General features: G+C 33.9%; 1 protein-coding gene across 2 annotated transcripts in view; it reads right to left on the reverse strand.

Moving 5' to 3' along the window:
* Window positions 1-548: 548 nt before the first annotated feature.
* LOC143231792 (inaD-like protein) overlaps window positions 549-12,366 on the reverse strand; it is a 41,223-nt gene continuing 29,405 nt past the window's right edge. Inside the window, exons 7-10 of one of the 2 annotated variants that reach the window (XM_076466456.1) lie at window positions 8,547-8,577; window positions 7,964-8,080; window positions 7,118-7,272; window positions 549-2,225 (exon numbers count right to left, since the gene is read on the reverse strand). In XM_076466456.1, coding sequence (XP_076322571.1) covers window positions 1,964-2,225; window positions 7,118-7,272; window positions 7,964-8,080; window positions 8,547-8,577 — 565 coding nt within the window. In that variant the 3' untranslated portion in view covers window positions 549-1,963. Of the gene's footprint in view, window positions 2,226-7,117; window positions 7,273-7,963; window positions 8,084-8,546; window positions 8,578-12,366 lie in introns of both variants that reach the window. The other variant, XM_076466448.1, reaches the window with a different exon arrangement.

Genomic DNA, 12,366 nt, shown 5'->3' on the forward strand with positions numbered 1-12,366 from the left:
GGTACATTTTTACTTCAAGTGGGTTTCTCGCCATCACGAACTGTTAAGTTTGTTTGTTTGTCGTGTTGTTTCAGAAAAGGGTGGTTGTGGAATAAAATTTGTAGATGATAAAACCAAAGACAAGTTTTGGTTGAGAACCGTAAAGAACATTTATTCATTTTTGAATCTTGGTTTCTAAGAAAATGTTTCATTTGTGTCTCCTTTTTGGCAAAATGAATGAACGAGGGAACACTGCGCATGATCGACAGAGATGTTTACTGTTACGTCATCTTAGTTCCCATAGATCGTTATTGTAAGTAGTGGAACGAGAAAGAGATTTGCAGACATGAAGGCATGTTATCACAGTTATTATGTACCCTGGATTTTAACAATAAAACACAAAATTAACTGTTAACTATTTAACATTCATATAACCAGACTGATGATTAGAAACTTGAAAGATCACTGTCATAAAGTATAATTAAATATACAGGAAGTAATAAACGTTAAATATACAGGGAGTAATAAACATTCAAGATTGTTAAATATACAGGAAGTAATAAACATTCAAGATTGTTAAAAATGTACACTTTAATAATCAAAGCTACGAATAGGGTAAATGTTTATTTTATATTTTCACTATTATAACTATTCTATTCATTAACCGTACGAGTGAAATGTAAAACATATACAAATTGCTAATTCAAGGAAAACTTCTAAGACAGATATTACATTCAGAAAGACTCCTCATTTCAAACATTATACTTAAAATATATCGATAGAATATGTGGATAGTTGATATAAATATCAAATTAAACGACATACTATAACTATACTGTAAGAGATAAATCTATACATAACATACTATAACTATACTGTAAGAGATAAATCTATACATAACATACTATAAGTATACTGTAAGAGACAAATCTATACATAACATACTATAACTATACTGTAAGAGATAAATCTATACATAACATACTATAAGTATACTGTAAGAGATAAATCTATACATAACATACTATAACTATACTGTAAGAGATAAATCTATACATAACATACATGTAAGTTAAAGCAGGAAATGAGAATACTTCGGTAACTAATATAATATCGAGCTGCTGGGATACAGTTTTCCTACACAATAAATTTGTTGACATTAAGAGGTAGCGATTTAAAACTATCCATTATAACAACTGTATATAGCTATCTATAGTTGAGTATATCAATATAACTTGTGTTATATCAAAAGTACGGTACTTATTATAAATATAGTGTGTAAAGATATACCGAGAGTTATACATAGACAGTATTATAACCACCCTCGAGAGTAAACTTCCTGCTTGGATCATTTACTGTAGTCACCGCTCTGAGGAAGTTCATAAAAAGATATTGTGAACCTTCGGATGGTTTTACAATATAAAACAACACCAAGTGACTCCGGAAGTTTACATAATACAAGAATAGATATCTTTGTAAGCTAGAGCTTGTTCATGTAGTTATCACAATGTTTACAAGAGAAATATAATTCATATTTCACGTTTAGTTATCACAATATTTCAAATTAAATTAGATATAAAACTGGTTTTATGGTAATGGCAGATTTCCACATATATAAGTCTAGCAATATACTATTTTAATGATTAATCAAAAAAACAGTGTATTAAGAAATGTATCGAGTAGTTAAACATGCAGAGAAAATGTTCATACAATTTGGAAATTACAGCAGTTGTTTTGAATAGCTTACAAATCTAAATTATTTGTACCTATATGAAAGATAATGATATTCAGGACAACAAAGTTTAGTGACTACTTTATGTGTAATAAGAATAGACTTCAGTATTGCTAATGAGGTATGTTTTGGAAGGGTTTATAGATGGGTAGAAACCATTTGGCACATATCGTTTGGCACTCTTTAACCAGCTGTCTGTATCGTATGAACTCTTTTTAAATCACCATAAATATGCTACTACGATGTGTAGCTTTAAAAACTCGTGACTTTGATACTGGGGAGAAGGGGACAATCTGCCCCATTGTCAACAAGCTCCTCTGATTCGTGGAAATCACTTTGTTGGAAATTAAATATATTCAACTTGTTGTCGTTTGTGCTCCGACTGTTTTCTGCAACAATGCTAAGCCTCGCCCGCCTGGCAAGCGTATTAGGACTGGTTTCTCTCGACGGACCCGCAGAGATGGACACACAGTTAGGGAATCCCAATGTGGTGGTTTGATGACCCACAGGGAGGCTGGAATAGAAATTTGTTAACGTGATATAAAAGAAGAATTAGGATACATAAAAATAAACCGATTTAATTAGAACACTTATTATGCAGCACGAATAAAAAAACAGAACAACACATAACATAAAATAACACTGTTGGTCCATATTAACACATACAACAGCACTTGAGATCCATATCATACATATAATAACAGAGTTGGTCCATAATAACATATATATAACAGCACTTTAGGCCCATAACGCACATAGAATAACACTGTGGGTCCATAATAACATATATATAACAGCACTTGAGGTCCATAACACACATAGAATAACACTGTGGACCCATAATAACACACATACTGCAAATACTTGAGGTCCATAACACACATAGAATAACACTGTGGATCCATAATAACACACATACTGCAAATACTTGAGGTCCATAACACACATAGAATAACACTGTGGACCCATAATAACACACATACTGCAAATACTTGAGGTCTATAACACACATAGAATAACACTGTGGATCCATAATAACACACATACTGCAAATACTTGAGGTTTATAACACACATAGAATAACACTGTGGATCCATAATAACACACATACTGCAAATACTTGAGGTCCATAACACACATAGAATAACACTGTGGACCCATAATAACACACATACTGCAAATACTTGAGGCCCATAACGCACATAGAATAACACTGTGGGTCCATAATAACATATATACAACAGCACTTGAGGCCCATAACGCACATAGAATAACACTGTGGATCCATAATAACATATATACAACAGCACTTGAAGCCCATAACGCACATAGAATAACACTGTGGGTCCATAATAACATATATACAACAGCACTTGAGGCCCATAACGCACATAGAATAACACTGTGGATCCATAATAACATATATACAACAGCACTTGAGGCCCATAACACACATAGAATAACACTGTGGACCCATAATAACACACATACTGCAAATACTTGAGGCCCATAACACACATAGAATAACACTGTGGACCCATAATAACACACATACTGCAAATACTTGAGGTCCATAACACACATAGAATAACACTGTGGATCCATAATAACACACATACTGCAAATACTTGAGGTCTATAACACATAGAATAACACTGTGGATCCATAATAACACACACACGACAGCACTTGAGGTCATAGAATATAGAGAATAACACTGTGGACCCATAATAACACACATACTGCAAATACTTGAGGCCCATAACGCACATAGAATAACAATGTGGACCCATAATAACACACATACTGCAAATACTTGAAGTCTATAACACACATAGAATAACACTGTGGATCCATAATAACACACATACTGCAAATACTTGAGGTCTATAACACACATAGAATAACACTGTGGATCCATAATAACACACACACTACAGCACTTGAGGTCCATAACACACACAGAATAACACTGTAAGTCCATAAAACACATAGTAAAGCATTAGGAGTCTACAATAGCTCAGAGAGTAACACTAGAAACAGCAGCACTGAGAACTTGTTTGTTTGTTTGTTTTTGAATTTCGCACAAAGCTACTCGAGGGCTATCTGTGCTAGCCGTCCCTAATTTAGTAGTGTAAGACTAGAGGGAAGGCAGCTAGTCATCACCACCCACCGTTCACTCTTGGGCTACTCTTTTACCAACGAATAGTAGGATTGACCGTCACATTATAACGCCCCCACGGCTGAAAGGGCGAGCATGTTTGGCGCGACGGGGATGCGAACCCGCGACCCTCGGATTACGAGTCGCACGCCTTAACGCGCTTGACCATGCCGGGCCCACTGAGAACTTTTACAAATATTCTCACACAAACATTGATATTGAATAAATGTTTCCAAGATTAAAAGCAGAGATCTCAAACTTTGACAACTAAGTTCCTATGTAATTCATGATGACAGAGATCTCAAACTTTGACAACTAAGTTCCTATGTAATTCATGATGACAGAGATCTCAAACTTTGACAACTAAGTTCTTATGTAATTCATAATGGCAGAGATCTCAACCGTTGACAACTAAGTTCCTATGTAATTCATGATGGCAGAGATCTCAAACTTTGACAACTAAGTTCCTATGTAATTCATGATGACGAGAAATCCACTTGAAATAAAAATGTATTCTGGTACTGATATTAAAACTATAATAAAAATGTATTCTCCAGACGGCTGGTACTGATATTAAAACTATAATAAAAATGTATTCTGGTATTGATATTAAAACTATAATAAAAATGTATTCTGGTATTGATATTAAAACTATAATAAAAATGTATTCTCCAGACGGTTGGTACTGATATTAAAATTATAATAAAAATGTATTCTGGTATTGATATTAAAACTATAATAAAAATGTATTCTCAAGACAGCTGGTACTGATATTAAAACTATAATAAAAATGTATTCTGGTATTGATATTAAAACTATAATAAAAATGTATTCTGGTATTGATATTAAAACTATAATAAAAATGTATTCTCCAGACGGTTGGTACTGATATTAAAATTATAATAAAAATGTATTCTGGTATTGATATTAAAACTATAATAAAAATGTATTCTCAAGACAGCTGGTACTGATATTAAAACTATAATAAAAATGTATTCTCTAGACGGCTGGTACTGATATTAAAACTATAATAAAAATGTTTTCTCAAGACGGCTGGTACTGATATTAAAACTATAATAAAAATGTATTCTCCAGACGGCTGGTACTGAAATTAAAACTATAATAAAAATGTATTCTCCAGACGGCTGGTACTGATATTAAAATTATAATAAAAATGTATTCTACAGACGGCTGGTACTGATATTAAAACTATAATAAAAATGTATTCTCAAGACAGCTGGTACTGAAATTAAAACTATAATAAAAATGTATTCTCCAGATGGCTGGTACTGATATTAAAACTATAATAAAAATGTATTCTCAAGACTGCTGGTACTGATATTAAAACTATAATAAAAATGTATTCTCAAGACGGCTGGTACTGATATTAAAATTATAATAAAAATTTATTCTCAAGACAGCTGGTACTGAAATTAAAACTATAATAAAAATGTATTCTCCAGACGGCTGGTATTGATATTAAAACTATAATAAAAATGTATTCTCCAGATGGCTGGTACTGATATTAAAACTATAATAAAAATGTATTCTCCAGACGGCTGGTACTGATATTAAAACTATAATAAAAATGTATTCTCCAGACGGCTGGTACTGATATTAAAATTATAATAAAAATGTATTTTCCAGACGGCTGGTACTGATATTAAAACTATAATAAAAATGTATTCTCAAGACAGCTGGTACTGATATTAAAACTATAATAAAAATGTATTCTCAAGACGGCTGGTGCTGATATTAAAATTATAATAAAAATGTATTCTCCAGACGGCTGGTGCTGATATTAAAACTATAATAAAAATGTATTCTCCAAACGGCTGGTGCTGATATTAAAACTATAATAAAAATGTATTCTCAAGACGGCTGGTATTGATATTAAAACTATAATAAAAATGTATTCTCAAGACGGCTGGTGCTGATATTAAAACTATAATAAAAATGTATTCTCAAGACGGCTGGTTCTGATATTAAAATTATAATAAAAATAAAATAGAGAGAAACATTTCGACTTTCTTAGGCTAACCAAGAGAGTTTGCAACTGACCTTTGGCGGGCACGGCTTACACTCTCGTCCGTAAGACGTGTGTGGCAACGGTGAGTTGCAAATTCTCTTTGTTAACTCCAAGATGACCTAAGAAGGTCAAAATGTTGTTCTTCACTTTATTTTAATTAAAGTTTTAATATCAGTACCAGCTTCTTGAGAATACAATGGCCTGTGTAGTTCTGTTGTTCTGTCACTTTTGATTTCTAACCATCTGATACAGGGCCAAATTATACAGAAATATGTATCTGTATTGTCCTGTCACTTCTGACGTTTAACCATCTGATACCGGGCCTAATTATACAGAAATATGTATCTGTCACTTCTGACGTTTAACCATCTGATACAGGGCCAAATTATACAGAAATATGTATCTGTATTGTCCTGTCACTTCTTACGTTTAACCATCTGATACCGGGCCTAATTATACAGAAATATGTATCTGTATTGTTCTGTCACTTCTGACGTTTAACCATCTGATACAGGGCCAAATTAAACAGAAATATGTATCTGTATTGTCCTGTCACTTCTGACGTTTAACCATCTGATACAGAGCCAAATTATACAGAAATATGTATCTGTATTGTTCTGTCACTTCTGTCGTTTAACCATCTGATACCGGGCCAAATTATACAGAAATATGTATCTGTATTGTTCTGTCACTTCTGTCGTTTAACCATCTGATACCGGGCCAAATTATACAGAAATATGTATCTGTAGTTTTCTCTTGCTTTGAGGGTGAAATTCTAAGAGTTTCGTTAACACCATGTTTTGATATGTTTGTTGCTGTAGATCGAGGGTTGTTATTTCAAGGGTTAATTTGATGTGATAGGACTTTCAAGATTGTTTTTTACAATTGTGCTTGAAAGTGGACATACTGATGTAAACAAAAATCTACATCTATGTCTATCCTGTTTATCCCTGCTCACTCTCTCAGCCATTTGAAAGTAAATATCACTGTTACAAGAATAGCTCAAGAGTTGGAAGTGGTGATTGGTTGACTTTCCTCTTGGGTCTAGTCCACCACTACTGAATTACTGGTAGTTTTGCACGAAAGTCCAACTAAACCAAATGTTTCCTGTTTATTCAATTACTCCTTCAGTAATTGGGATCAGATACGTAATCCGAATTCTTGTTGAACAAATTCAATCTCTAAATGACCCTTATTATGTAAAGTATTTACCAACCTGGGTCGCTGGACCTGAAGCTTTTCTTTTGTAGCATCTGAATAAGCTGACCAGGTGGAGGTCCTGTTTCGGAGTTTGGTTCGGGCCCACTCTTGGATAGCTGCAGTAAGTGTAGGTACTCGACCTAACAGAAGGACAATGGCTCCTTCTATAATCTGTAAAGAGCAGTAAGGAATTTATTAGTGACGAGAAAAACAACGTTGATTTTCACAGAGTAGATAAAGAACTGTTTCTAGCTTTAGGTTGGAGTCTCACTGAGCTGTTGGGAAACTGTTTCTTACTTTAGGTTGGAGTCTCACGGAGCTGTTGGAAGACTGTTTCTAACTTTAAGTTGGAGTCTCACTGAGTTGTTGGAAGACTGTTTCTAACTTTAGGTTGGAGTCTCACGGAGCTGTTGGGAAACTGTTTCTAACTTTAGGTTGGAGTCTCACTGAGCTGTTGGGAAACTGTTTCTAACTTTAAGTTGGAGTCTCACTGAGCTGTTGGGAAACTGTTTCTTACTTTAAGTTGGAGTCTCACGGAGCTGTTGGGAAACTGTTTCTTACTTTAAGTTAGAGTCTCACGGAGCTGTTGGGAAACTGTTTCTAACTTTAAGTTGGAGTTTCACGGAGCTGTTTGGAAACTGTTTCTAACTTTAGGTTGGAGTCTCACGGAGCTGTTGGGAAACTGTTTCTTACTTTAAGTTGGAGTCTCACGGAACTGTTGGGAAACTGTTTATAACTTTAGACGGGGTGTCATAGAGAAACGAAAACAGTGGTCAGCACGGGCATCAAAAGAAGTGAGTTTGGAAGAAGTATATTTCATCCAGTCATTAACATTTGGTTTATTGATGGAACGTGTGATTACCTTTAACATCTCGGACACGTCCTTCTGGTTGCTTTCTCTAACGTTATGACCATTGACCTCCAGGATCTGGTCTCCCTGGAGAATTCTGCGGCCGTGATGAGCTGCAATGCTACCTGGCTGCTGGGGCAAATTATTTTCCAATAAGATACATTATACGAGATATTAGAGTTTTATGCTCTCTAACCAATATCTTCAACACTATAATAAATTTTAAATAAATTTGATTGTTTCTCAAAACATACAAACAAGAAAACATAAACATAACAAAATATTCAAACTGAAGAAATGACAAATATCTTATGTTTCATTCAGTAAAGTACTGTGGGGTAAGAATAACTCGGAATATATCTACTTGGGGGAGATCTGATCACTGGTCAAGCATTAACTATACAGAAATATCATATATGCTCCAATAAAAAATATGAGACAACAACAGCACGTGATATTACGTGTAGACTTGAAGCATCGAGAAGACCTCTTAGCTGGGTACTGCGTGACACAAGTAGATTTAATTACATCATATAAAGGTCAAATGTGGTTATAATGTATTCAGTTTAAGAAATATAAGTATCGTAATACTTACCACATAGGTAATAAACACACCTCGTCCATTACTGAAAAACAAGAATAATTAACAAAAGTTATGTAACATCGAGATTTCTGGTTCTAGAACCGCTGATAACCATATAACATTATGTTAACACATATTTTAATAGCATGATCACAAAATACAAGCGCCACACTCACATTTCCAACATGAACGTCATAACAGATCACGTAGCGGTTCTCACCTGCAAGCTTTAGGGCAAGACGAAACCTCAAATTAAATAAAAAGGATGCTAGTATTTAGTAGGAATGGCAAAAAAAAAACAAAACACGTTACATATAATGAAATTAAAGTTTCAGCCTTCGTTAAAGACAGAAGACATATTACCTTTAATATAAGTTAATGTTTATATAAAGTAAACATTGCATGAGCAATGTTTTACATAAACTACTATTTAAATAAATTATACATCAGACAAGTAATGGTTATGGTAATTTTGTGCTCAAATTACCTACACAGTAGATAAGTGATGTTTCAGGTAAGCTAGTATTTGAATTACCTACACAGTAGATAAGTGATGTTTCAGGTAAGCTAGTATTTGAATTACCTACACAGTAGATAAGTGATGTTTCAGGTAAGCTAGTATTTGAATTACCTACACAGTAGATAAGTGATGTTTCAGGTAAGCTAGTATTTGAATTACCTACACAGTAGATAAGTGATGTTTCAGGTAAGCTAGTATTTGAATTACCTACACAGTAGATAACTGATGTTTCAGGTAAACTAGTATTTGAATTACCTACACAGTAGATAAGTGATGTTTCAGGTAAGCTAGTATTTGAATTACCTACACAGTAGATAAGTGATGTTTCAGGTAAGCTAGTATTTAAATTACCTACATATTAGATAACTGATGTTTCAGGTAAGCTACTATTTAATTTACCTAGGCATTGGATAAGTGATATGTAAGGTAAGCTAGTATTTAACTTACCTAGAGAATGAATAACTGATATGTAAGGTACGCTAGTATTTAAATTACCTAGATAAGTTGTATGTAAGGTAAGTTACTGTTTATACGATCAAAATATATCATTTTCGAATAACATGAAATCTATTGGTCCATCTAGGCTGTTCCATTCTGTAAACTAATTTAAAAAACAAAGAAATCTAAAAGTCACCTCTCATGATATATGCACTTATCACACTTAAACTCATTCAAATTGACTGTCTTTACAACACTTGAAGGCAACCCATTTCAAAGATCAACCACCCTGCTAGGAAATAAAACTTTTTCAGCTGAAAATGACTCCTACCCTGTCAAAATGTATATTTGTGTGCCCAAGTGTTACTATTGCCACTATGAAAATTAAAAAAAAAGCATCATCACTTTCAGTTCCATTAACAATCTTAAACACTTTAATCAGATCTACCCTCTTTTTTCAAGAGAAAATAAAAAGACCTCCATTAACTCTTCTTTTTTTAAAAGTAAACAGTTTAAGATACCTCAACCTCTCCTTATATAATAACCCCTACATTCTAGTAACCATTCTCTGAACAATTCAATGTCTTTCCTAAGGTAAGGAGCCCAAAACTGAACACAATATTACAAATATAGCCTAACCTGTGCAATAAAATTATAACCTATTTAGACTTGTATTCAATATATCTGTAGATACAATCTAATATCCTATTTGCTATACCACTAGTAACAACACGCTGTTTGGATGGCTTTAGACACTAATCAACAATTACACCCTTTCCTTCATAAGACTGTTAGGGTTATCCCTATCCAAATTATACTTATAATTCAAACTATGATAACTCACATGCATTATCTTACATTTATTATAATTAAAACCAATCAACCATTTATTTACCCAACTCACTAAATTATCTAAACCCTTTTGTAAATTAGCAGCATCTTCTTCACAACTAGCAACATCCAATACCTTAATATCATCCGTAAACATTACGTTGTCCAGTCCAAGACCTTAATATCATCTGTAAACATTACGTTGTCCAGTCCAAGACCTTAATATCATCTGTAAACATTACGTTGTCCAGTTCAAGACCTTAATATCATCTGTAAACATTACATTGTCCAGAAATAAATGTTTTTGTTGAACTGCAAAATTTAGAAAAGTATAAACCATTGTTGTAAAACATGTAATAATCAAAGTAAACACACTTTTGTCAACGTGTAACGTTTATTTCCCTGCTGTATAAATCAGAGTTTATATGGTTAAATAAACTCCCTGAAAGCTTCTTCTGCAGCTGCCTGGTTTTTAAAGTTTGTTGTTCAAAAAGTTGTCAAAGTGCTTAGAAATAAAAATGTATAGGGAAAGGTCTGGGGAATAAGGTTGATGAGGCAGAACCTCGATTCCCAATTCTTGAAATGTCATCTTTGATGGGTCTTATAACGCCGATTTTGTTGATCATCTTCAGTCAGCTCATGTGGAACCCATTTATCCAACTTTTTCCTCTTTCCAATCACACTCAGGTGATTGGCAATGCTTGATTTGCTTGTGCCTAGCTTTTCTACAAGCTCATGTACTGTTATGCTAGAGTCTGTCTCAGCTGCTTTCCTTAATGTGTTTTCATCTAAGGATGGCTTCCTTCCAAGACCTTCGTGGTCTTCAAGACTTTCATCTCCATGTCGAAAATTTTGGAACCAACGCTAAAGTTTATTTTCAGTAACAGATCCATGGCTGAATTTCTGGTTGATGTTCCGTGTAGTTTCGGTAGCTTTTCGTCCAAGTTTAAAGTCGTAGAGGGAAATCAGACACAAGTTCTTCTTGTTCATGCTGTTTTGGGGATTACAAAACTTACCCTGAGTAGAGTTGAAACAGCAGACAATTTAGACACCTTGTTAGCGACAATTGTTGGATTAAACTTACTCAATATTCAGCTCCTATATGTCAGCGTTAGAATTCTGACATTTATTTCTGGACAATCTAATATAAGTAACTTATTGACTATTCCTTCATAAGACTGAGTCCTGAGGTACCTCCTCCATTGGTGACTTTAATCCAGTTTGATTGAACTCCATTTTTAACAACCCTCTGCTTTCTTCCATCCAGTCACTCTTCTATCCAATTACCTAAGTTATCCCCCACTCCTATAGAGATTTGAAAATATATGTACACCAAGTCTACACACTTACCATCATATAAATAAGCAGCAAACTTCGCAAGGAATACCAAAAGATTTTTAAGGCAATACTTTCCCTTAGTGGAACCATGTTCACTATCAAAAATAAAATAAAATATATAAACTTTATTAAATGACTTTGTAACTAATTTTTAACAGACTTTCCAAAATGTTTTCCTATCCTTAGCCTCCTTCAAAACCTTTGGAGAAATATTATCTTTTTTTTAAACCAGCTCAAAATTAATGGATTCATCTTGTTTGATCTTGTTTTCATCTATCAACTGTTCAAGACGTGGAATACTATTTCAATTTTCATTAGTAAAAACTTAAGAGAAGGCCCGACATGGCCAGGTGGTTAAGGCACAAGGGTTCGAAACCCCGTCACACCAAATAGCTCGCCCTTTCAGCCGTGGGAGCGTTATAATGTGGTGGTCAATCCCACTGGTAAAAAGAGTAGTAAATTGAGTGGAATGTCAGGAGATTTAGAAGATTTTATAAAATCAAGAAAGTTAGTAAAACAGGAAATTAAAACCTTATTGTTGGCTGAAAATTTAAACATTGACCAATTAACAGTGGGTGATGATGACCAGCTGCCTTTTCTCTAGACTTACACTGCTAAATTAGGGATGGCTAGTCCAAATAGCCCTCGTGTAGCTTTGCACGAAATTCAAAACGAACGAATTTAAGAAAAATCAAAATATGATGA

Source organism: Tachypleus tridentatus, chromosome 1 (genome assembly GCF_004210375.1).
Source record: "Tachypleus tridentatus isolate NWPU-2018 chromosome 1, ASM421037v1, whole genome shotgun sequence".
Lineage (NCBI taxonomy): Eukaryota > Metazoa > Arthropoda > Merostomata > Xiphosura > Limulidae > Tachypleus > Tachypleus tridentatus.